This window comes from Vipera ursinii (assembly GCF_947247035.1).
Source record: "Vipera ursinii genome assembly, chromosome: Z".
Lineage (NCBI taxonomy): Eukaryota > Metazoa > Chordata > Lepidosauria > Squamata > Viperidae > Vipera > Vipera ursinii.
The window spans coordinates 23,118,706-23,146,004 of record NC_139517.1 but is presented as its reverse complement, the minus strand read 5'-3'; the positions used below and the strand labels follow the sequence as shown (position 1 = coordinate 23,146,004).

At 34.9% G+C, this 27,299-nt stretch overlaps 4 protein-coding genes across 4 annotated transcripts; 1 reads left to right on the top strand and 3 right to left on the bottom strand.

Moving 5' to 3' along the window:
• On the bottom strand, positions 1-996 carry LOC310649180 (olfactory receptor 14A2-like; the record flags this gene model as incomplete). Its single annotated transcript, XM_083377486.1, has 1 exon — positions 1-996. Exon 1 carries the CDS (start codon positions 943-945, stop codon positions 1-3), a length of 945 nt encoding a protein of 314 aa, XP_083233612.1. The 5' UTR covers positions 946-996.
• A 9,665-nt stretch (positions 997-10,661) lies between these two features.
• LOC310649179 (olfactory receptor 14A16-like) lies at positions 10,662-11,594 on the bottom strand (the record flags this gene model as incomplete). The annotated part of the gene is made up of 1 exon (XM_083377485.1): positions 10,662-11,594. The coding sequence occupies one exon, from the start codon at positions 11,592-11,594 to the stop codon at positions 10,662-10,664; it is 933 nt and encodes a 310-aa protein (XP_083233611.1).
• Positions 11,595-18,619: 7,025 nt separating this feature from the next.
• Positions 18,620-19,537, top strand: LOC310649178 (olfactory receptor 14J1-like; the record flags this gene model as incomplete). Its single annotated transcript, XM_083377484.1, has 1 exon — positions 18,620-19,537. One exon carries the CDS (start codon positions 18,620-18,622, stop codon positions 19,535-19,537), a length of 918 nt encoding a protein of 305 aa, XP_083233610.1.
• A 6,564-nt stretch (positions 19,538-26,101) lies between these two features.
• Positions 26,102-27,067, bottom strand: LOC310649177 (olfactory receptor 14A16-like; the record flags this gene model as incomplete). Its single annotated transcript, XM_083377483.1, has 1 exon — positions 26,102-27,067. One exon carries the CDS (start codon positions 27,065-27,067, stop codon positions 26,102-26,104), a length of 966 nt encoding a protein of 321 aa, XP_083233609.1.
• Between the last annotated feature and the right edge of the window lie 232 nt (positions 27,068-27,299).

Below are 27,299 nucleotides of genomic sequence, written 5' to 3'. Positions count from 1 at the left end.
TTAGAAAAACCTGGAAAAAGTGCCGAAAAGTTTCCTAAGGTTTAAGAACTTGCACAAGGCATTCTGAAGCTCTTTATTTCTAATGCTGTAGATGAATGGATTCATCATAGGAGGAAAAATTACATATATCATGGCAAAAACTAGGTCTAAAGATGAACTATTGCTGGGAGGTCGGACATAGACAAAAAAAGCCAAGCAAATGAGCACTGAGACTACAATTAGATGTGGGAGACAAGTAGAGAGGGCCTTTTGCTGTCCTTCTACAGAAGGGATCTGCAGTACAGCTTTGAAGATCCAGACATAACTTGTAATGATGAAGATAAAGCATCCCATCCCTAGGCTAGAGCTCATTATAAGAAGAACAGCTTCCACTAGGTATAGGTCAGAGCAAGAAAGTTTCAGTAGTTTAGGGATTTCACAGAAAAATTGGTCAACTTTATTTGAGCAGAAAGTTATTGAAAATGTGCCACTTGTGTGCAATGTGGCATAAAGGAAACCACTTATCCACACAATGGCTACCATTTTAATACAGACCCCACTGTTCATTATTGTTTCATATTGTAATGGATTGTAAATAGCAATATGACGGTCATGTGCCATCACTGTTAAGAGAAAGATCTCAGATGCATCAAAGAAAAAGAAAAAGAAAACTTGAACGGCACATTCAAAATAAGAGATGAAACTATTGTTCATGAGCGAGTTCAATATGGATTTGGGTATAATGGATGATATGGAACCAATATCAATAATTGCCAAGTTCATTAAGAAAAAGTACATCGGTGTGTGCAGGTGATGGTCGAGAGCAATTGAAATGATGGTGAAAAAGTTCCCCAGTAAGGTGATCAGGTATACTGTTAGAAACAAAAAGAAATATAAGATCTGTAATTCTCGAACTTGAGAAAAATTCAGAAGAATGAATCCAGAATTGGAGGTGAGATTTGACATTCTGTTCTACCTGTGGGAAGAAGAAGAAAAAGGATTAGTTTAAAAACAACAACACATTGCTCTGATAATATAGTGCTCTTAAGTTGAATCATTTAGTTTATGTTAACTAATGAGTTAAAAAAATCAGATGAACAGAACAAGTGGTGTTTAAAGTGAAGTGAGGAAAGCTAAGGCTCAAAATGAAGTAAGGCTTGCAACCAAAGTCAACAATAACAAAAAAAAGCTTCTTTCAACATGTAAAAAACAAGAAAAAAGTGAAGGAAATGATTGATCCATTAGTTGGGGAAAGAGGCAAGAAGGTAACAAGCAACAGGGAGAAAGCAGAACTATTTAACTCATATTTTACATCTGTCTTTACACAAAGGGGAAAAAACCAGACCAACCTATAAAAATAATGCCATAAAAACAGAATAGAAACACAAGTTAAGATAGGCAATAAAATGGTAAGTGAGCACCTGTCCAGCCTAGATGAGTTCAAATCACCAGGACCAGATGGATTACACCCCAAGGTTCTCAAGGAACTGGCAGATGTGATCTCAGAACCACTGAACTATATTTTTCAAAGATCCTGGAGTACTGAGGAACTACCAGAGGACTGGAAAAGAACTGATGTAGTTCCCATTTTCAAAAAAGGAAAAAAAATGGATCCAGGATATTACAGACCTATCAACCTGACCTCAATACCTGGGAAGATTCTGGAAAAGGTAACCAAACAACGAATCAGCAAGCACCTAGAGGCAAACAAAATCATTACTAAAAGTCAACATGGGTTTGTCAAAAACAGATCATGCCAGACAAATCTTATTGCATTCTTTGACCAAGTGACAAAATTAGTGGATCAGAGGAATGCTGTGTATATAATTTACTTGGACTTCAGTAAGGCATTTGATAAAGTAGATGTTGTGATTCAGGGTCAGCCTGTGGGTTCGGCAGTTGGGTCAGACAATTCAGAGGAGGAGGAGCGGGGTGTTGGAGACCCTGCAAAGGACAGCCCTGAGGCTTCGCAGAGCCCTCAGCCAGACCCCTCCCATCTGGTTACGATGCAGACTCAGCTGTGTGAGCCTGACAGTGTGGATGAAGATGACCCACAGCTGGCCCTGTTCAAGGACGCCCGACGCAGGAGGCAGTCAATCAGGAGTAAACAGAGGAAGGCAACGGGGCACCTCGGAAGGAGGCAGAGAGAAGCCATGCCTTGAACTGTTTAAAAGGGGAATGTGTGGGAGGGCTGTTTGCTGAAGGCAACCGTTTGAATAGCTCCTGTTTCATGGTTCGTGTTTTGGTTTTGCTCTGTTTGCTCTGTTTTGTGTCAATAAATTTGGCAGGCTTAGTTCCAGCCTCTTGCCTTTTTGTAAAGGGGTTGTCCTTGCCTTTTCTGCAGGGCCGGTAGTACAGAACAGTAGATCACAACCTTCAACTTGATAAAATAGAAAAATGATCACCACCAGATGGATTTGCAGCTGGCTGACTGGCTGCACTCAGCGTGTGGTCCTCAATGGAATCCCATCTACATAGAGGGAAGTATGTAGTGGGGTGCCCTAGGGCTCTGTTCTGGGCCCAATGCTTTTGAACGATTTGGATGAAGGGATAAATGGGGAACTCTTCAAATTTGCAGACAACACCAAGCTGGTAGGAATAGCCAATACTCCAGAAAACAGGCTTAAGATACAGGAGGATCTGGACAGACTTGAACACTGGGCGCTATCTAACAAAATGAAATTCAGTGGTGAAAAAAGTAAGGCTCTACATTTAGGCAAGAAAAACAAAATGTACAGGTATAGTATAGGGGGTACCTTGCTCAATAGTAGTAACTGTGAGAGGGATCTTGGAGTCCTAGTGGACCATCACTTAAATATGAGCCAGCAGTGTGCTGCAGCTGCCAAAACAAGCCAACACAGTGCTAGGCTGCATTAACAGAGGAATAGAATCAAGATCACATGAAGTATTAATACCACTTTACACTCCTTGGTAAGGCCACACGTGGAATATTGCATCCAATTTTGGTCACCACGATGTAAAAAAGATTTTGAGACTCTAGAAAGAGTACAGAGAAGAGCAACAAAGATGATTAGGGGACTGGAGACTAAAACATATAAGAAACGGCTGCTGAAATTGGTTATGTCTAGTTTAATGAAGAGAAGGATGAGGGGGGACATGATAGCAGTGTTCCAATATCTCAGGGGCTGCCACAAAGAGGAGGGAGTCAAGCTATTCTCCGAAGCGCCCAAAGCCAGGACAAAAAGCAATGGATGTAAACTACTGTAATCAAGGAGAGAAGCAACCTCGATCTAAGAAGAAACTTCCTGCCAGTTAGAATAATTAACCAGTGGAACAACCTGCCTCCAGAGGTGGTGAATGCTCTAACACTGGAAGTTTTTAAGAAGAGACTGGACAGCCATTTCTCTAAAATGGTATAGGGTTTCCTGCCTGAGCAGGGGGTTGGACTAGATGACCTCCAAGGTTCCTTCCAACTTATTATTATTATTATTATTATTATTATTATTATTATTATTATTATTATTATTATTAAATCAGTTTTTGCCTTTTGGTAAAGGAACAGTATCTCAGACACTAAATTTTCACTCTAAATGTATATAGCTATAATATTTACATATGGGAGATTTCTGAACAAGATGACAAATCGATTAATGTGTGTTAAAAAAAAATCACCCTTAAAACCTCAAGATCCTTTAAAAGGATTTGAACCATTAATTAATTTGGTGCATTATCATGTTTCAAGGTTAATAAAGAGAAGACAAGATATAAATAAAAAGTATGAAAGTAGAAGATAAAACACAATTGATAAATAAAATAAATTTTAATATTGGAAAGAAGGTAACAAAGCTGAATATCATATGGTAGTTATGAATTGTATGTAATTTCAAAATACGTATATTAAAAGATGGAATGAAGTTATAAAGACATGTTAGGATGAGAGAATCATTGCTGGGCAGACTTTTCATGTAATCAGTCAGGATTTAATTTTCAGCATGGTTTAATTTTTGAACAGAATGGTTAACCTTAGTTAGGTTAGGTGTGTGTGTTTGTGTGTGTGTGTATACACAGATACACACACATACACACACACACACACACACACATCCAGTTAAAAATTCTAGAATAAAATAATAAATAATAGACAAAATCTATATTAAAATCACAATTTGGCATCCAATTTGTCAGGTACACATGAGCAAAACACAGCTTGGCCTAACTATATTATAATATCAATCCTTAAACTGTGAGACCCTTAGTCATTAAATACTAAAATACAAAAGAACAGTAATACAAAAGGGTTTACTGCATTAGTTGTGTGAAATAGCTATGGTGGGTTAATCACATGTTCCCAATTAATCCCCAGTGCTGCTGTGCAGAATCTAGCCATCTGCACTGTAATCACAGTCTGTTCATCCTTAAGCAGTAACTGGAGATAAGCAGTGTCAGAATGGCAAGGATATCTATGAATTATGAGCATATGCCCAATGGTCTCCACCTCTCCTGGGTCACAGGAACAAAGTCTTATAGTCAATGTATCTTTTTAGATTTACTGTGCAGGACAACCGATGGAAGTGCATGGCACCATGAAAGCAAAAATGCTTTCCAGTGGTTCATTGTCTCCAACTGGCTAAGATAACTGGCAGGAATAGCAATGTATCTAATATAGTCTGGAGACAGAAATGATGGAGCTTTCCTTAAGCCCGCTTGCCTCTCAATATCCTCTACCCCTATTTTGCTTGGTCATAGTCCAACTTGAGTAATTTGATTTATCAAATTCAGAGTTATTTCGTAGACCAAGAAGCAGCCACACCTGGGTCCATAAATCTGATATGCAACTCAAACATAAAATCTGATGAAAAACCAACAACATTCTTGTATTTTGTTTTGACCATTATATTGTGATGTGATTGATGACAAGAAAAATAATAAATTATAAATGTACTTACCTTACTTGCAAATTTCACTAAGATTTATGTGCAGTTCTAGGATAATGCTGGTTTTGGTAACTCAGCAATGCCTTTTTGTTCACTGAAGCATTTTTGATTCTTTTGAAAGTTGCCACATTATTAAGTATTATTTTTTCCAATCAATATGGAATTTAAAGGATTTGCTGCATCTGCAGCTAGTGTTATCATGTTTGCTTCAGCTTCTTTGACACAACTTCAATACCCAAGAGTCAATCACAAATAATTAGAAATAGTTCCTCATTAAAAGAAAGCTTGCTCTATACTTAGTTTTTGTTATTGATAAACTTATTGGGCTAAATTATTCATAGGTCCCTTTGCCTCATCCCTTAATTGCTTTCAGTATGTTTTTCACATTTAGGGTCAAAGTTAAGAAATAATAATCCTATGCTATGTATTTTCTACACAGTACAATCCATACTATAAAAATATAATTGGTCATGACAATCACTTCATTTCTCTTGCTGACTTTTACCATGGTAATATAATTCCCAATTAAATATTAGTGAACATTACAGCAGAAAATTATTCTATCAAAAAGCTATTTCTCAATTGCAAAAATTTCTTTGACTTTTAGGTTAAAAGTGATTATGCTTCCAATGTTTTTTTTTTAAAAAAATAGCAGAAGAGTCTTGACAATTGTTTATCTCAATCAGATTTGTGATCTAAATTTACAGTACAGCTGTTCAATGAAGCGTTGCCTCTTTAAAATCAAGTTCAAGTGAAATATAGTTTTGCTTTTGTTTGTAGAATTATAAGCAAAGACCAAGAAACAATAAGTCCTCTCTTTTTTATTTAATTTGTTGTTGAGAATCCATTCTCAAATGAATATGTCTTACCCAGTGTGTGTGTGTGTGTTTGTGTGTATGTGTGCATGCATGTGTGCATGTGTGTAAAGAGCCAAGATCACAAACCCAAATCACAGCCCACTTCTTTATACATGTGTACGTCTTTCTTTTAGATTGTCCTCATTTTCAGGTATTCCTTATTTGTTTAATAACAATGGTAAAGCAATTTCAGGCTCAACAAGGTTTAGAAAGGCAGAAAATCATTGGGAACTAATGCTGAACAGTCCAAGTACTCTCACATGTTTCTCATTGCTTTGGTCTTCCTGCCGCAAATCCACATAAGCAATGTCATTCCACTTACAAATAAGAATTTTTCTGGTCCTTCATTGCTTCAGAGACCCCAGTTTGTTTCTACAGTGTTCTTTTTGTGCCCCAGCAGTGCCAGTGTTGATACTTAAACAAAAAATCTTTAAATTAATCATAGGACATTGCACTGTTCTACCCACTTCAGATCAAAGAACACTACAACTCATCTGAATCAAATGTTAGTTCACGTATCATGTATCAGGCACTATGTCATGTAAGGCTTTAATGGCCAGCACCATGAATCATACCTGGAACTAAACTGATAACCAGTGTAGCTCACAAGGCATGGTCACCAAAGCTGGACAAGTTGAAGCTTGAGGATTGTTTTCCAAGGGACGCTCATGTAGATGGGATTACAATATAATACAATATAGTAAACTATAGAAGAACACAACACAACACAATTATAATGTAATATATAGATTTTTAAGTGCTTGATTCATGATATACACAGACAAAAATACATTTTGAAGATTTTGGTATGTCTATTATTACATTAATGCTGGGGTAGCATACAGTATACATTAAAGAAAAGATGGAGGCATCATTTCAATTGGAAACTTGTCAAGTAAAGGGAAATATCTCTCCTCCACAGATATATTAATCTGATCCCTATTAAAAAAAACATGTCTATAGGATGAGTGTACATCCCTTATACTGTATGAGACATGACATATATAGATTAATGAGATATTTATAAATTCAGATGTATAGTTGCAGTCATCCCCAATGCTGACATGCTCACTACAGCTAAAACTAATGCCAGTGAATATTCTTCAAACCATCCCAAAGGGGGGGGGGAAACCCTCTACTCAAGAACTTGAGTGCAGTAGACCTTGACTTACAACTGGTTACTTAGCAACTGTTTTCAGTGTCAACTTATCTGCAAAAAAGGAGTTTCAACCTTCAAGGTTCTTATGGATGTTCAACTGAACACATGACTGCACTTTGGACACTCAGCAACATGACTGTATTATGGCCATTTGCAGTATCCCATGGTCACATATACTTGTTTTCAATGGTTTTGTCAAAAATCAGAATGTACTTTCAGTTTTTGGCAAAAGCACATCATAGCAAACAAGGGGGTTAGCTTAACAACCATGGCATTCATTTAATAGCTTCCACAGAAATGGTCATCAAATTGGGTCATTTATGTGATTGACTCAATTTATGGTTGCCATGACATATATTGGAAGGCTCCATTGTGGTTGTATGTCAAGGATTATCTGTAACCTAGATATGATAGTATTCATTATACCTTCTGTCCAGTTCTTGCTTTTCAGAAAGCTTTGCCAGGAGCCAATTAAATTTATTCTGTGGAGAAACCACAATATTCTCATCCCCTAGTACAGGGGTGTCAAACTTGCCACATCACATGACATGTGACATATCACAACTTTTGCCGCATTGCTGGAGCTGGGGTGGGTGTGGTTTTGGCATGACACACCCAGCCCATGGGCCAGCAGTTTGACACCTCTGCCCTAGGAGACACCAATTTTCATATGAAAATTCAAATGTTTATCTCTCAGTCTTTTATAAAATGCTGTCTTATCTTCATTTATGGCATAAATTCCCAATATCAAACAAAGTCTTAGCCCCCTGTAGATCAACTTCCACCCTGATATATCTTACAAGATGTAGTAGACATCAGTATAACAAAAATGTAACCATGTGATTAAGAAGTATAGTTAAAAACAGAATTAAAAACAAGATTTAGAAGTTAAAGTGAAAATCAAGATTTAAAAAATCAGAATGCTGAAGGATGGAGGGGTGCCCTAAACCACCAGCTATCTCCCAGGTCACATCATAATCTTAAGATCCCATGTTAATTGGGATAACAACTTCAACTAGGTATAGGTCAGAGGAAGAAAGTTTCAGTAGCTTAGGTATTTCACAGAAAAAATGGTCAACTTTATTTGAACAGAAGGTTATTGAAAATGTACTGCTTGTGTGAAATATGGCATAAAGAAAACCAGCTATCCACACTATGGCTACCATTTTAATACAGTCTCCAGTGTTCATTATTGCTTTATACTGTAAAAGATTGCAAATAGCAACATGATGTTAATGTGCCATTAACGATAAGAGACAGGTCTCAGATTCATTGAAGAAAAAGAAAACTTGAATGGCATATTTAGAATACAAAATGAAATGTTTGCTCATGGGTGAATTCAACAAAGATTTCAGTATAATGGATAAAATGGAAGTTATATAACTAATTATAATTATAATTAAGAAAAAGTATATCAGTTTGTGCAGATGATGGTCAACGACAATTGAAATGATGCCGAAAATATTTTCCAGCAATGTGATAATGTATATTGCTAGGAAGAGGGAGAAGTGTAAGATCTGTAACTCTTGAACTTGAGATAATTCCAGAAGCAAGAACTCTAATAAGTAAGATTTGGCATTCTGTGCTCTCTGTAGGAAGAAGAGCAAAAAAGATTAATAGAAATTGATTGCTCTGATAATATAATGTTCTTAACTTGAATAATTTAATTTATGTTGATTAATGAGTTGAAAAATTCAGGTGAGAAGAATAATTGATGTTTAAATCCATTTTATCTTGTTGGTAAAGGAATAGTATTTCAGTCATCAAAAATTTCCACTCTAAATGTATTTGGCTACAACATTTTCATATGGGAGATTTCTGAACAAGTCGCCAATTGACTAATGTATATTTTTTAAGTAGTTCAGGTTTGATACAGAAAAATTACTACTGCAACACCATGACAAAAGAGTATTGTTTGGCAGTTCTTTCACTTTTCCATTTGTTGTTTTATTGATTCACAATAGTTATTCCCATTACCTTTAAAACCTCAAAGTCCTTTAAAGAAATTGAAATGTTAAAGAATTTGGCATGTTAGCTGGTGTCAAGGTTAATATAGAGAAGGCAAAGATGATAATAAAAACATGAACATATTTATCAAACAGAATTGATAAATAAAATGGATTTTAAGATTGAGAAGGGTATCACTATGATAATTATGACTTACAATTTATAACTATGTTAACCTGTGGAATAAAGTTACAAAGACACAATAAGATGGGAGAAACCACAAATCTCATTGCTGGGGAGAATTTTCATGCAATCAATCAGAAATTTAATTTCAGTATTTGACCAGCATGGCTTCCTGGTAGTAATTTTATCTTGTATCACAATAATACATAAAATATGCATTGTAACAATATTGACAAAGGAATGAAATTAACAAGGTAAGAAGAAACCAACAATATTCTTCCTAGATATCCTCATCAGTGATGGCAAATTAGAAACAGATATCTATCATTAAACTACCCACACCAACCAAGTGTTCTACTACAGTATAAAATCCAACTTTTTACAAAAGAAGCTATTTAGATGAGCACAAATACATTGAAGCAATCCTGAATATCAGAAAAATAAAAGAGATTGTCTGTATAGCATCTTCCAACAAAATGGATACCTATGTAATTTTATCAAAAAGTGCTTGAACACTCAAACCGATATGGCACAATCAACACAAGCTATGAAAATAATAACACTGCCACATATCAGAAACATATCAGAAACCACCAATAGACTATTACAACCACATGCCATAACTATAGCTGGTAGAAATGATATTAGAACCACTGAAGTATATTTTTCAAAGATCCTGGAGCATTCTAGAACTACTAGAAGACTCAGAAAGAGCTGATGTGGTTCCCATATTTGAAAAAGGAGGGAAATTGGATCCAGGAAACTAGACCAATCATTAATGACATTAATACCTGGGAAAATTCTGGAAAAGATAATTAAGCAACTGATCTGTGAACAACTAGAAACAAGCAAAGAAATTACTGGAAGCTAACATGAGTTTATCCAAAACAGATCAAGCCAGACAAACCTTATTGCATTCTTTAACAGAGTAATTAAATTAGTGGAAAAGTGAAATGCTGCTGACATAGTATTTATTTATTAATTTAATATATACTGCCCATCTTACTTTAAGATAACTTTGACAAAGTAGACTAAAACCTACTTGTGGGATAGACAGCATCACCACCAATTGAATTAGTAACTGGCTAATCAACTACACTCAATGTGCAGCCCTCAAAGGGATTACATCTACATGAAGGGATGCATGCAAGGGGTAACCCAAAGTTCTGCTTCAGGCTCAATACTCTTGAACATCTCCATAATAATTTAGATGAGGGGATAAAAGAGGAACTCATCAAATTTTCAGATGACACCAAGCTGGGGAGAATAGTCAACATTTTAGAAGTTAGTTTCAAGATCCAGAAGGACCTTGAGAGACTTGAACACTGGGCTTATCCAATAAAATACAATTCAGTTATGAAAAAAGAAGGTTTTACAATTAGGAAAAAACAAAATGCACAGGTATTGAATAGATGATATGGGACTCATCAGCAGTATTTGTGAGAGGAACTGGGAGTCCTGGTAGACAACCACTTAAATATCAGCAGCATGCTATGGCAGCCCAAAAAAAGCCAATGGCAACCTTTAGCTGTATTAACAGATTGGGTTTAATCACATTAAAGAAGAATTAGCAGAAATATGAAGGATTCCTTTACTTAGCAATAAATAGTGCCTCTAACATATTAGGCTGAAAAACTGACGTTATTTTTTTTCTGAAGTAGGTTTGAAACCTAATAGTTTTGTTAAGGCAAGTCCGATGTCTTTGTTTCTCAGACCATAAATTATTGGGTTCAGTAATGGGGGCATTAAAGAATATATAATAGTAAATAACAAATTCAGATGTGATTCAATGTTAGTGTTCGGCTTCAAATAAGCAAACATTGTAGTTGACACAAATATGGAAAATACAGTGAGATGTGGAAGGCAGGTTGAGAGCACTTTTTTTTTCCCATGAACTGATGGAATTCTCAACACTATAATCAAAATCTTTGTATAAGAGAGAATGACAAAGGTAAAGCAAACCAAAGCTAAACTACAACTTAATAAAATAATTAAAATTTCATGAAAATACCAGTCTGAGCAGGAAAGAGTAAGCAAATGTGGTATTTCACAGAAAAATTGATTGACAACATTAGAGCAGAAAGTGTTTGCAAATGTTCCTGCAGTGTGTACTAATCCATAAAGAAGACCAGTTATCCATGTGCTAGCAATGATTTGTTTGCAGAGTGTTCTACTCATCACCATCTCATAATGTAAAGGTTTGCAAATGGCAATATAGCGATCATATGCCATGACTGTGAGAAGAGAGAAATCAGACTGCATGAAAAAGATAAGGGAAAAAACCTGAGCAACACATCCAAAATAAGAAATGTATCTAGTATTCTTGAGAGAATTGATCATAGATTTGGGGATAATGGTTGAAACCTGACCAATATCTTGTATGGCCAAGTTCATTAGAAAGAAGTACATGGGCCAATGTAGGTGACTGTCAAAAATTACTGCAGAGATTATAAGAACATTTGCCATAACTATTCCCAAGTACAGTATTAGGAACACAACAAAATGCAATATCTGAAGTTCTGAATTTGTTGTAAATTCAAGAAGAAAAAATCCAGAGATTGTTTGATTGCTCATTGCTTCATGAGATATTTTCTGTCCCTGGGAAGAAACAAAATAAAACTTTTTGAAAATGTAATTTTACAGTTAAATTGTAATTTCTTCTTGCCATGAAACATTGACAAATCATTTAAAGTCTACAAGTGTTTGGATTTCTAGTAATGTTTTCATAAAATAAATTAAGTTGTAACTATTGATTTTTATAAGTAACTGGCTTCTTCATATATTATTAAACATTGTGAAAAAGATCAATATATCTGAAATGAAGTGGGAGAAAGCTGTTCTTCCTTTTTCATATTCCCTTTTCAATATTTCAATATTTCAGTATCCATGAATGTAAAAATATAAACCAGAAGACAGAGACACTAGAATAGCCCAATTACGGTGGTGTGGTGGTTCCTTATAATTCTTTATTTTCCTTTATTTTTGTTTATTTATTACGTTTGTTTGCAGCCCATCTTCCCACAAGGTTACTTTTTATAGAGGAGTATTAATTATGCTTTTTATGAAAGTATTTTTTAGAAATCGTAGTTAAAATTATGATAACTGGATTTAGATAGGATATCCGATCTCAAATTTGAAGATGTATCATGTAAACCAGATTAATAAATATATGGTTGGATTTAATAACATTTAAATGATCCAGTGGTAAAATTAGTCTTGCAAAAATGTGTAAGAATGACTTTGATAGAAATTTCTACCTCCAAAGAAATATATTTAATTTCTTAAAGCTTGATATTTTAGTCACTTAGTCTGCTAATGAAAAATAACATTTTCATTGATCTGACTTTTTGATCTGACTGTTCAATTTTTATTCAAAGTATTTTTTAAAAAAAATCATAACCCAGTATATATTAAAATGATTTGCTATTAGAGCAGTCTGCTATCCAACTCAGTGACTAGTGTCACTTTTTTAAAAATCTCATTATTGAATTATAATTATGCTTTGCAAACAACATTTTATAAGGTAGCTAAATTTGTTTGAAATATGTCTGCTACTTAAACATAATCTGTATATCAATGAAAAAAATAAAATATTTTTTTAAAGAAACAGTCATGATGTCGTTTACTAACGTTATATACTAATCACTACTATTACACTCATCAAAATGCTATACCTGAGGTGGCACATCAAACCAGATAAGATTAGAATGATAGGGATTTTTTTTTCTAATAGATATATCAGCATAATTCACAAAGTGATGAAGAGATTATTTAATTAATCTGGAAAATATCTATAATTTTTTAAGGATTTAAGAAATATTCCAGGGATGTTATATAAGGGGAAAAAGAAATGTAGCAAGAGATTACTGCATGCAGAAATATAATAAATCACTTACACATTTTTGCTTGGTGGACTTCATTACAAGATGACACATGCATTTTTCCAGTAAAGCAAGAACTTTATGTACTTTTATCCATACCTTTTCTAGAGATGAAAAATGTGCTACACTTCACAGAAAACTATACGAAATAAATTTACTATATCTTTGTATATTTGATCTCAGTACTCCAAAAGAACCTCAAGAGTACATGACTATGGGAAAATAATTAAGTTATTTTCTGTTTATAGTTCCACTATAATACAACCCGATGACTAAAGGCCTACAATAGATTTATTAATCAACAATAGTATTTGTATTCCTGATCCTACTTTAAATCCTTCCAATATATCTTAAATAAATTGAATTGTGTTAAATTAACTTCAGTACTATTGCGGAATGGTTGTCAACTTTCACTTTAGCATAAAATATAACAAAGCAGGGAAATCATTTTAGCAATTATCAGTATAAATTCATGATTACCAAAGATGAAACTCACCTGTCTGTGATTTGAAAGGAATCTACAATTTTTATAAATGCTATTTCTAACTTTCTGCAATGGGACCAGAATAATACCTCAAGTTAGCACATTGTGTATAGTCTGTAAACTGAAGGTCTATGAGTTCATTTCCCCATAAAGTATTGGAATGCGAGGAAACAGCAACTATATATCTCAAAGAATCCTAAATAGGATGAAACCATTCACATACTCTCTTCTGTGATCATTATAGGAGAAACTCAGTGGTTCACAATTCCTTCTTTTGTTGAAACCCTCTAGAAATACACATTTCACTTTGATAATATCCCAAAGGTAATAGGTTTCAAAGTGTTGGAACTGAAATGTCAAGAACTCATTTCCATATCTGGAAAACACTAGACTGGAAAAGGTTACTGCATAGTATAATTAATTAGTATAATTGTTGGGGGCAATAAGCTGACTTTGTAATAATGCCACTGGGGGGGCGAAAGCCCTAATAAGCAGGCATATACATAGAATGAAGGCTATTGCTAAGCACATTGATTTATGCTTAGATTGTAAGCCGCCCTGAGTCTTCAGAGAAGGGCAGGATATAAATGGGATTAAAATAAATTTAAAAAATTCATATACAGTAGTCACTTCAAGCAAAGGACACTAATCCATGTGCCCATGTATGCTGAAAGCTTTTTATTTTTTTCAAATAAACCATGTATCAAGGGAATTTATAACAAATGTAACACAATGTGACATCATAGAAGAGAGAAAGAGAGGGAATGGAATAAAGCTGACAAAGTAATGACAGCCCTGGGAAACTACCAAACAATCTGAATTGCAGTACAAGATATGAACTCTGTGGACTGCATGAAATAACTGAACAAAAATGAGGGCATAGATATACCATGGTGCCATTAGCAATGAAATGTTCATAATCTGATGAATTGTGATATTATTATAAGTAAATATAATAGTTAAATTAAAAATCATAAAATTTCCATTCTGCAGAACATTCCATCTTGGCTAGAGGCTACTTATAATGTTGTAGCAGCCTGTATACCTGTATCATCATCATCATCATCATCATCATCATCATCATCATCATCATCATCATCGTCATTGTCTATCCGCTGCAGGATGAAGGCCTCATCTGGATGTTTCCAACCTATTCAGTCCTGAGCTTTGTTTTGCCAATTGGGCTTGCAATATTTGCTGATATTGTCAATCCATTTTGTTTTACTTCTCTTTTGTGGATGCTTTTTATCAAATGGGATCCATTCTATGACTACCTTGGTCCACCTGCGATCAATTCTTCTTGCTATGTTACTAGCCCATTTCCATTTCAATCCTTTAATTCTCTTGATGATATTGTTTGTTCATTTCTTCTCTAATTCATGTGCAGGTCTTTCAATCTTGTCTTGTAATGCAGTGCATGTATCTTTCCACGGCTCTTGAGGTTAGTGTCCATGTATTACCAGCATATGTTAGAGCAGGTAGCACACGTTGATTGAAAACTTTTCTCTTCAGGCATAGGGGGAGGCTTGAAAATTATGCTCAGTTTGCCAAATGCCTGCCAATCTGCCAATTTAACATGCTGTTCAATTTCCTTTATTGTATCACCTTCCATTGAGATCCATTAGCCAAGGTATATATAGTATTATATATCAGTAAACCACATCTCCTGAAATCAGGGAATCTTATATGAGAGCATCTATTACCTGAGTTTTGCAAAACAGAAAATATTGTTAGCCAATGTCATATGATAAGCCTATATTTATTCTAATTACACTGGATAACAAAGATTTTGCTTCGTGAACATTTTTGGAAGTATGTGGTGGTACAGTGTTTAGAATGCAGTATTGCAGGCTAATTTTGCTGATTGCAAACTGCCAGAGGTTCAGCAGTTCAAGACTCGCTGGCTCAAGATTGATTCAGCCTTCCATCCTCCCAAGATAGTAAAATAAGGACATATTGTTGGGGGCAGTATGCTGACTCTGTAAACTACCTAGAGAGTGCTGTAAAGCACTATGAAGTGGCATATAAGTCTAAATGCTATTGCTATTGTTATTATTTTATCGATTTTCAGATGCATGGTTGCTGTTATGTATTTATGTGTTTGGGTTAATACGTTCTCTAGTTATGAGGTAAACCGGCCGGAATACATGGCAGCTTTGACAGCTGTCAAAGCTGCCTTAGCTTCGCGCAGGCGCAGCAGTCTGACAGCTGTCAACTGTCAAACTGCGGCGACTGAGCAAGCGCGGCTAATGTTGCAGCTCCGGCTGTCTAAACCAGCCGCCGCGGATGGACCTCGTAATCCGCAGGAAACCGGCAAGTTTCTGATTGGTCCCCAGCGTGCCAGCTGGATAGCGGTGCAGAAAACCTGTCAAGCGCCCGGTTCCGCACTACAATAAACTGGTTGTTCTTGAGCCTGCTGTCTCGCCTATTCCTTGCTGAAGATAAAGTAGTTGCAACCATGTCAGTCCTTAACCTATCATGTTTTATAATATCTTCTGTTTTTATACAATGGTAACGTAGACTCTTCAATATCTGTTGACTATACTTCACAATGAAAGAAACATGAAAATATGAAATTGCTGTGGCAGCTATACAAGATAGCCACATTATATTAAAAAAGAAATGTTTTTAGAAACATCTGTCTCATATAATGAAAATATTCATCTTCCTTATTTATCACTTTCACAAATTTTTTTACCAGTCCAGGTTTTATGTGAAATAAAGGCAAAAATATATTTGTCAGGTCATCAAGTGGTTCATTTGCCATGTTTTCTGTCCTGGAATCAAATTACTTTAGAATAAATTAAATTAAATTAAATTAAATTCTTTTTAATATAATGTGATTCTCTTGCACAGCTGTCTCTTTCACATATGTAAAAACAGTATTTGGTACATGCAACTGCACTCCAAGCAGCAGAGCTTGCATCAGCCTTTCATTAGTTTTAAAAACTTGGCTGAGTTCCTGAGCCTCTGTTAAAGGCCTCATTTCTTACCTTTATTGTTAACTGAATAACTATCCTGCCACTGTGTATCTTTAACTTGCATGTTTTTGTTGTTTTAAACTTCTTTTTATTGTTTTATTTGTTTTGACAGATTTGGAACTATGAGCCACCCAGAACTGTTGATTAAAATGGGCAGCTATAAAAATTGAATGAATGAATGAATGAATGAATGAATGAATGAATGAATGATAAATAAATAAATAAATTGTTGATAAGAAAAACAAAATATTTAGATAATGGACATTGTCATATCTGGAGACAGCAAAATAGAAGAAAAAGAATTAGAGAAAATCACAAACTACAAAGACCCACCAATAGAAGTAGAATGACTGGCAAAAGAAAACAAAAATAGTGCCAATAATATTAAGTATCTTGGGTGCAATCTTAAACTATCTGGAGCACCACTTGAACACCATCAGCATTGACCATCAGTCTATTCCCAAAGACAGCTTTATTTGGAACAGTTTACATCCTGTGATAATATCTTTAACACCATTAAATAAAATTTGCATATCCTAGGTTTTAGGGAAGCAGTCAATAAAAATACCAGATCCAGTATAAATATGTGGGTGATTCTGTGACCAACAATAATAATGCAATTTTGAAAATTCAAAAACATTTTTAATTATTATTTTAGGATTAATTTTTGCTTTCTTTTTCTTCTATAAACTTTGTGTTCTTTATAATATCTATAACTTTTTTAAAAAAAGTTTGGTATTTACCAGTTTTGTTCTTGTTATATTGTTAAAAGTTAGAACTTTTAATTGAAATCTGGACATTTTCCAAGACATTTTCAAAGCAGAGTACTAGTATACTGTTATTGTTTTATTAATTCCTTATAGTTATGATAAAACCACACACAGAAATTAAAAATAAATTTTCATTTGAAAAACAGAACATTTTCTTTAAAAATGATATTTCCTTACATGATTTGCTTGTTTTGAATCTTGATAAATCGTTTAGATAAACCAAATCCCTGTTGGATAAGCAGACATCACTCAAGAGATGAGAGATATTAATAAATTCAGTTCTTTATTAACCTTTTCTGTCTGAGAAATTTAGCAACATTATTTAAGATGAGATGAACATTTAATGCTGGGAATTGAAAGGTATCATGTACAAATAAAATCCTGTTTGGAAGGAAAATGTGTAAGCTTTCTGTATATTTACTGAATAAACAGTAAAACTATTACTGGCTTCCTCAGAAAATAAACATAAATGTTAGGATTCTAAATATATACTGAGGAATGTATTTATCTTTGTTATATTACTCTGCCTTTGTGCATGTTTGTTAATATTTATAAATATGGCAAAACACCTAAAAGATTTTTTAAAAGTTTGAATCTTCAATTTAGCATCAGAACTAACATGTCTGTTACTTCTGTTAATTAATTCAGGTTTCCAATGTAATAACCATTATAAACCAAGATTAATTTTATCATAATTTCTGCTTACACTGAAATTATTTATAAACATATAAGTAAGTTTATATGTTATAATTTTATGTTGTGAAACCCTAGAATTTTGGCTGTTGTACGAGTCCATTTGTAAAAAAATATAATTCAGGAATCTTGAAGTAAATATAACTGCTTTTATGAATTTTGTTTGTTCAAATGTGAAGCTAATTTTGGCATTGGAACACAGTCCAACAACCTAATGTCCCATTAAGTTGGATATTTATAATTTCATTATTCTGGTAAACTGCAACTATGGGTTTAGGCTGGGACAGAGTTATTTTAACTGTATATTTTATTGGCCCTCAGATCAAATACGTAAGTAAATATTTGTCCTAGTGACTGAATAGTTGGTTTATTATAACTAGTTAATAGCATCTGATGAAGAATTGGTCATTGAAAACAAACCTGAATCAAATCCATGTAATTGTTTCAAAATGGAAATATGTATATTTAATTAAATTATTTATTTTAAAAACATTATTAAATAAATTTTCATGTACTTTTAAAGAACTTTGCATTGACCTCTACTCCCTCTAATTCTTACTGCTCTATTCATTCTGGGGACCTGTGCTTCTACAATTCTTTTTAACATGAGCTTATTTATTGCTGTAATGATCCTTTGCAGGTTTCTTGTAAAAATAAGGGTTTAAAAACCTGGGATAGCCAAAAATTAAATAAAAAATAAATCAGAGAAATAAAAATTTAGGATGAAATTCGAAATACAATAACTGTCCTATTCTTTTTTCTAGATACTTCGTGAGACATGTTGTAAACCATGGATAATCAATCCATTATATCTGATTTTATGCTTTTTGACTTCACAGAGACAGAAGAATTGCAGATGTTTTATTTCTTTGTTTTCACTGTATTGTACTTGGCAACTCTGACAGGGAATCTCCTAATAATCTCTGCAATACTTTGTGACCATCATCTCCACAATCCTATGTACTTCTTCCTGATGAACCTGGCCATCCAAGACCTTGGTGCCATTTCTGTCATTGTCCCTAAATCCATAGCCAATATACTCATGAAGACGAGACATATTTCTTATTTTGGATGTGTTTTTCAAGTTTTCTTTTTTGCTTTTTTCATGGGATCTGATTTTTGGATCCTCACAGTCATGGCTTATGATCGCTATGTTGCAATTTGCAATCCATTACATTATGAAACAATAATGAACAAACAAGCCTGCATTTATATAATTCTTGCTGTGTGGGTCAGTAGCCTTCTTAATGCATTGCTGAATGCTTGTTTTACCTTCACAAGTCCTTTTTGTTCCAATACTATCAATCAGATTTTCTGCGAAATCCCACAGTTACTTAAACTGACCTGTATGGACTTAAATCAAAATGAAATCAAATTAATTGTGATCATTTGTATCTTAGGCATAGGTTGTTTTTTCTTTATTCTTATTACCTATGTGTCTGTTTTCAATGCTGTTCTGAAAATTCCCTCAAAGGAAGGAAGGAAAAAAGCCTTCTCCACTTGCTTACCCCATCTGTTTGTTGTTTCAATCTTTCTTCTATCTGCATTAACTGCATATATGAAGCCACCCTCCAGTGTACAGGATTTAGCAACAACTGTACTGTATTGTTTTATTCCCCCTTTACTGAATCCTCTCATCTATAGTATGAGAAACAAGGACATCAGGTTTGCCCTGTCAAAACTATTAAAACCAGGGAAACTTTCCTAGAAAATAGCTGGTGGATTTATTTTTTTATATAAACCTATTTTTCTGCTCTGAGGAAGAGCAACGTATCCAGATAGCTCAATATGAAGTTGTACCAAACAAAAGTAACATTTCTTACAGAAATTTAGATGAATAGAAAGTGTCTTAGAATGATATGTTTTTATCATTATTTATTTAGTTTTATGTTACAGTCATATTAATGTGTGATGCATGTTCCATATTTTGATATGACCTTACAGCTATTCAGCAATAATTGCTATTGCCATCACCTACCAAAAAAAAAGCTTGTAGAGTCTTCTTGCTGTTACTGCAGTGTAGCAAGATTGTATGAGTCTTTTGTTAAATTTGTAACCAAAAGTTTAGAGAATAAGAAGCTGGAGATGAAATGCAACGAATCACTGGGACTTTGGGTTACCTTGCAGACTGTATAGTTGCAGCCAGCCCTAGTGAAGAAATGCATCTCATCTTAAGAAAAAAATTCTACTCAAGAACTTGAATGCAGATAGTCCTTTACTTACAACTAGTTGTTCTAATTATCAACCTATGTGCAAAAAGAGACCTACAACCTGGTTCTAAAATTTTGACAGTTGCCCTCCCCCCATAGTCATGTGACTATGTTCTGTATGCTTGGCAACATGACATCACCTGAGTTGATGACTGAGTTTTACAATGTCTAGCTCAGGGGTAGGCAACCTTAGCTCTTTTATGACTCGTGGACTTCAACTCCCAGAATTCCTGAGCCAGACATGCTGAGGGTAAAGGGAGAGGTTTCCAAGCTGAGCCATGCTGGCTCAGGAATTCTGGGAGTTGAAGTCCACGAGTCATAAAAGAGCCAAGGTTGCCTACCCCTGATCTAGCTGAAAAATCATTGTAAATGGTTAACTTAATGGGTTAGCTTAATAGCCACAGTATTTACTTAAAAACTGCTGCAAAAAAGTTATAAATTTGAGTTGCTTACATGATTGACTTGGTTTACAGCCGTCATGACCTACAACCACAATGAAAATCTTCATGACACTCATAGTCAAGGACTATCTGTCAGACGCAAGGAACCAGAATGAGACTGAAAGTTGATCAGAGCGATTTGCCTATTTACAAGAATTTAGTAAAACAACTGCACTTACTATAGAATAACTAGCTAAGCAATACACGGTTCAGAAAGGGTCTGCTTTCCACCACTTCCTCTCTTTCAGGGATTCCAAGATAGAGTCTTTTAACTGCTCCCCCTACTTCAGCTGCAGATTCCACCACACTGTCTCTGTAGCTTAGACACATTAGCTTTTCTTATATCTGGCAATTCAGTTCTTACTTTTCAGAAACCTTTTCCAGGAGCAAATTAAAAGGATTGCAGTTTTAATCTCCTACTTCTTTACAAATCACATGTTGGATGGGGGAAGGGTTAGGGTATCATAGTATTGTGGAACTTTGCTCACTCAGACTGCTTCCCTAAGGGGTGGCTTCAATTTCAATTACTTTAGTATCTGAATGAACACTTGAAGCATGTGGAGAATTTATGTTTATGTTCTTTCTTATAAATGTGAAGTAGAGTTTCAGGAGTTAACCTATTTTGCAATGATAATCTCAAAGAATTTTGTGGCTGGTTTGTCAAATCTCCAGGAACTTCTATCCTGGGTGAGTTGTGGGTGCTCCGTCACTGGAAGTTTTAAAGAAGAGATTGGGCAACCATTTGTCTGAAATGTATACAGTCTCCTGCTTAAGCAGGGGGTTGAATTAGAATACCTCCAAGGTATCTTCCAACTTTATTATTCTGTTATTCTTCTATTCCAATATCACTGAATTAGATACAGCCAGTACAAATTTCATTTTTTGTTCAAACATGCTAATAAATGGAGGAAAATCAGCTATAAAAGGTTCAAATTATCTACTAAATCCCCCCCTGTGTTATTTTGATATTTTTCTCAGAACTCTTATATTTTCTATAAAGACAAAAGGTAAAGGTTCCCCCTGCTAGTCGTGCCCAACTCTAGGGGCTGGTGCTCATCTCTGTTTCAAAGCCGAAGAGCCAGTGGTTGTCTGAGGACGTCTCTGTGGTCATGTGGCCAGCATGACTAGACGCCAAAGGCGCACGGAATGCTGTTACCTTCCCACCGCAGTGGTCCCTATTTTTCTACTTGCATTTTTTTACATGTTTTCAAACTGCTAGGTTGGCAGAAGCTGGGACAAGTAACAGGCGCTCACTCTGTTATGTGGCACTCGGGATTCGATCCACCAAACTGCCAACCTTCTGATCGACAAGCTCAGCCTCCTAACCCACTGAGCCACCGTGTCCCTTTTATATTTTCTCTAGAAAACACTATATTATAATCGCCCAGAAGATACCAATTTTCATATGAAAATTTCAGAGGTTTATCCATATTTTTATAAAATGCTGTTTTATCTTCATTTAGGATATAAAAGAAGGTTTTAAGCCCCTGTAGACTAACTTCCACCAGACATATCTGCCATAGTTAATACTCCTGAAGGAGGTGGTTCATGTAGAAATTATCTGATCTCTTTAGAAATCTCTCTAATAGAGGCAGAATGTATGTTGATCTGATGTCCTTGTAGAACTGACAGTGCAATAGGACATATGAGGTATTTTCAACTTCCCCATTGCCACATGGACACATTCGCTCAGATATTGGGGTTTTATCATACCTGCCCTGCAGGAGTGCTGATGGGAAGATATTAAGTTTGGCTTTAAAAAATGCTACATTCCTCTTAGGAAAAGTCAGGTCTTTGAGATACCTTGCTGGTTCCCACATACCTAATTTAATTTGATTTCTGTTGTGGAGAAATACCCTGCTAATTTCAAGCTGGAACTATGTATCTCTTATTCTATTGGTAACCACTTGCTTAGCTTAATAAAAGCCTAGGGATATTAAAAACAGTGGGAAAAGTCCATAGAAAGCCAGCTTATGCTCTATCACTTGTTTCTAGTGAGAGGGAAATATGTCTATCAGGACTAAAGGGATCAAGCTCTCTAGGAAGAATTGAATTTTTAACCAGTAAATTATCATCATCTTCCAGGCCCTTATCTGAATTTGAGGCATTCCTGTCACAATTCTAAACTGGGTATTTGATATCCTGTTAGGTGCAGCTAAATGGATCACAGGAATTTTGTTTGTATGGGTTCTAAAGACTTTTTTTCAAAAAAAAATTTGTTTTGTCCCATAGACAATTTATATCAGTGCTTTAGCCTTGAATAGTTTTATGGCTGCAGAGACCTTAATTGTCCTCCGCCTGTGTAAAAAAAAGTGTTTAATAGCATTTGAGGAACTAAGGATGATTGCATTGTGTGGACCACATGTGCTTTCCAAATACCTTTCCTATGGAAAACCATCCCAAGGTACTTGAATATATTGACCTGTTCTAGATTGTGTCCTTCTGCACTCCAAGAATATTGAATATCTCTTTTAGCAAAAACTAGGATTTCCAATTGATCAAAATTGAGGAAAAGATTATTTTGTCTACAATATTTTAACAAACCTATAATATTTTATATCTTTTTTCCCTAATATTTATTTATTTCATGAAATTTCTATATTTCCCATCTCAGTTAAATGATTCTGGGTGGCTTACAAACAACAAAACAAATCAGTATAAATATATGGCTAGAAGTACAATAAAAACAGAATTAAGAACAAGAATAAATTTACAAGTTAAAAGTGAAAATTAAAATTAAACATTTCAGAAATCTAAAAAGTTAACAAGACAGAGGGAGGGCCCTCAAGCCATCCCCAGTGTTGCATCCAGGGCTTTTTTTTGTCATAGAACGCTCAGAACAGAGTTCCGGCACCTTTTTTGGATGGAACCTTATAGGGTAGGCAAGGCGGGTTGTATGACATGTGTGAGTTCCGGCACCTTTTTCTTTTACAAAAAAACCACTGGTTGCATCACATTCTTAGGCTCCATGCTAATTGGCAGAGCCAGGTCATTCTTCTGGAAAACTCAAAGGTTAGACTTGATGCACCACTGGGTCTTTTTTCTGTTGTCACTTTTTAACATTTCTATGTTAAAATAAAAAAGGTGAGGGGTTTTGCCTCACCTCTGGGACAAAATGTTCCAAAGGGTGGGGACAACAGCAGAAAAGGATGTCCTTCTAGATCTCACCAGTCAAAATTATTTGACTAATGGGATTCACAGCCTGCTATCTTTGCTTAACTGAATGGAATGGGTTATGTAATTAGGATGATGGCTCCTAATGGCTCCTCAGTTATCCTGGTCCCATGCCATGAATAGCTTTAAAGGTAATAAGCAACACCTTGAATTGGACTCAGAAACAAACTGGAACTTAATGCAACTCCTATCACAGAGGTATTATATCTGACACCGTAGAGGCACCCAGAACTGTTTATACTGATTCACTGATTCATTCTACATCAGTTCTATATATGTTCTTCGGGTAGATAAATTACATTTGTCAGGAAAAAGTATTATTTTATCTTACTATTTTAATTGTGATTATTTTAATTGCAGTTACATCTGTAGTATCAATCCTCAGTCTAGTAATAAAATGGTGTTGTAGAACCTGATATTATTTTCATCCTGATGAAGTATACAAGAACATCCCTTGGAACATTTCATAATTTTGCAAACTGTCTGTTGATGCTTAAAGGTTAAGGTTCCCCCACACATGCATGCTAGTCATTTCCAACTCTAGGGGCCAATGCTCATCTCTGTTTCAAAGCCAAAGAGCCAGTGGTTGTCCGAGGACGTCTCCATGGTCATGTGGCCGGCATGACTAGACGCCAAAGGTGCATGGAACGCTGTTACCTTCCCACCATAGTGGCCCCTATTTTTCTACTTGCATTTTTATGTGCTTTCGAACTGCTAGGTTGGCAGAAGCTGGGACGAGTAACAGGTACTCACTCTGTTACGCGGAACTCGGGATTCGACCCACCAAACTGCCGACCTTCTGATTGACAAGCTCAGCATCCTAACCCACTGAGCCACTGCATCCCATTGATGCTATAGGCCTTATCAATCTCATCTTCTCCCCAACTGAGGAATCCATATAGAGACTTAACAATATTTTCCCTAATCTCTCCACTTTCTTCTGGATTTGCTCTAATTTTTAAATAAAATTCTTAGCACTAGCACTGATGATGTTACCTAATTTTGGTAATGAAACATCTGCAAGAAAACAGCCAAGCTCAGAGAGCACCTAGGATCCCTCCCATTTTTTTTCTCCTATGTTTCAATAATGCCAAATTGTCTAAACCCTTTTCCATTTCTCTATTTATAACCTCTGACTTATTTTCCAAAATTTTCACTTTGTCAGTAATTTATTTTAAATCTGCAGCCAATTGCCTTACAGAACCTTCATTTTTCTTCACTTCTTCTTCTATATCTTTTTTCATCCCTGCAAATCCTTCTTCCATATCTTTTTTTAACTAATCCAGTCATCTTTTTAAAGCAAATTCTTCAAATAATTTCTGCAATGGCTAAAAAAATGCCATTATCAGAAATTTGTTCTAGTGAATCCCTGTATTCTCCAGCCTTATTAGCTTTTCTTGTGGTTGCTTGCTAAGAAAGTGAAAGTATGTCAGTTATTTTCTTGCTTCATTTTTTCTGCTTTATTTTTTATCTATTTTGAGTCTTTTAGTCTCACTTAGCTGTGGGTAGTTACATACAAACAGTCAAGCTCATATTATTTTTATCGTCTTATTCACAGAGAAATCTGATCTGTTATTAGAGTTTACTATTTTCAAATACACTTCCATCAAAGAAAAATAATCCAGTTTTTATTACCAAAATCACTGTTATTTTTTCACATTTGAAACTTTCTAATATCATAATCCTGTCAAGCTTTTTGCTTTCAAAATACTTTAAAGATATTTTCCCCTCTCATTGATGCTCACTTAAACTGTAAAGCAATTGAATCAGACGATTAAGAAGATGAGCTTTTTTGTCAGCCAAATTTCTTAAAAAGTAACACAGCAATTTAGGTCATGTTTTTAAATCCTACCAAGCTCCTCTCGAACAACCCAAAAAAACTAAATTCCTGCAAGCATTTTGCAAGGAGCAGCACTTCCAGACCACAAATGGATAACTACATTTTCTCCTGCATTTATAGACATTTTCTATCAGCAGAACCAACTCCTGAGTGCTATACTGTCTCTGCCATTCATAGAAGCATCTAACTAGATATCCAGAAGCCAAGCTTGAATGGCATGGATATGTACACTATGATAAAATTAAAAATCATTGTATTACATATTGATACTATGGAATAAACATAAACCCAGGTTCTGCCAAAATATATCTTTAGGGATCTTAACTCAAGAATATGTTATAAAAGAAAAATGTCAGATAAAGATAAATAGTTGATGTACTGGGACCTATTGGAAAATTGTCAAGAGAAATTTTAAATGAGAACAAGTTAACAATTAATAGCAGGATATGCTTGTTAATATTTTTCATATTTACAATTGAAGTATTGTAAGATTAAAGATTAAAATTGATAAAAAGATTTATAGTATGGAACAAAGTAAGTCAGAATTTGAAATACATTTTTTCCTCTCCCCATTGGAAATCAATTAAAGAAGATCCAAAATCCAAAATCTAGGAAGGAGAGGTAGGGAAAGAATGCTTAGAACAAAATTTTGGATCTAATAGTTTGAACAGAGCTCTCTTTATGTCTTTGTTTCTCATGCTGTAAACCAGTGGATTTAGAATGGGTGGGACAAGGGAATATGTAATGGTCAACATTATATCCAGATCAGATGGGGAATTTGAGGGAAGCTTCATGTATGTGAGTATTCCTGTGGACATTAACACAGAGACAACAATGAGATGGGGAAGACAAGTGGACAAGGCCTTTTGTCTTCCCTGGGCAGATGGTATTCTAAACACTGCACTCAGGATCTTTATGTAACTTACCAAAATGAAGATAAATAAACCTAATACTATAATAATACTGAAGGCAAGAATTTCAACTTCACCTTGATTGAAATCTGAGCAAGTGAGCTTTAATAATTGTGGGATCTCACAGAAGAACTGATTGACAGTATCATAGCAAAAAGGAACTGTAAATGTGCCAACTGCATGTAGGATTCCAAAGAAAAAACCAACGACCCATACACTAGCAATCATCTGAGCACATGTTCTCCTGTTCATCACCATTTCATACTGCAAAGGACTGCAAATAGCCACATATCGGTCATATGCCATGACTGTGAGAAGAAAGAAATCAGATGTCAAAAATGAAACAAAAAGGAGAGCTTGAGAAATACAACCAGAATAAGAAATACTTCTGGTATTCATGAGAGAATTTGCTATAGATTTAGGCATAATGGCTGAAACAGAAGCAAGATCCAGAATAGCCAGGTTCATCAGAAAAAAGTACATGGGAATGTGCAGATGATGGTCAAATGTTATAGCTGAGATAATGAGAAGATTTGCTGTTGTAGTTGCCAAGTAGAAGGCTAGAAATACAAAAGAATGTAGAATTTGAAGTTCCCTAATGGCTGAGAATTCCAGAAGCAGGAATGAAGGCACAGATGTTTGGTTATGCACAAAGAGTTTCATACTCATTAGTAAGATGATTATACCATCTGAAAAAAAGAGAAAATAATTAAAAGTACAATTGGGGCCACTTTTGAAAAAAGAATTATTTCTCTAGCTATTCACAAAAAGTAATGCTCAATTTGTACCCTTATGCTTCAGTATCAAATTATCTTCCATTGTATATTCATTTTTGAATAAATAAAAAGCATTAATGTGTCTTTGCAACTTTATTTATAACTACTGTCTCATTACA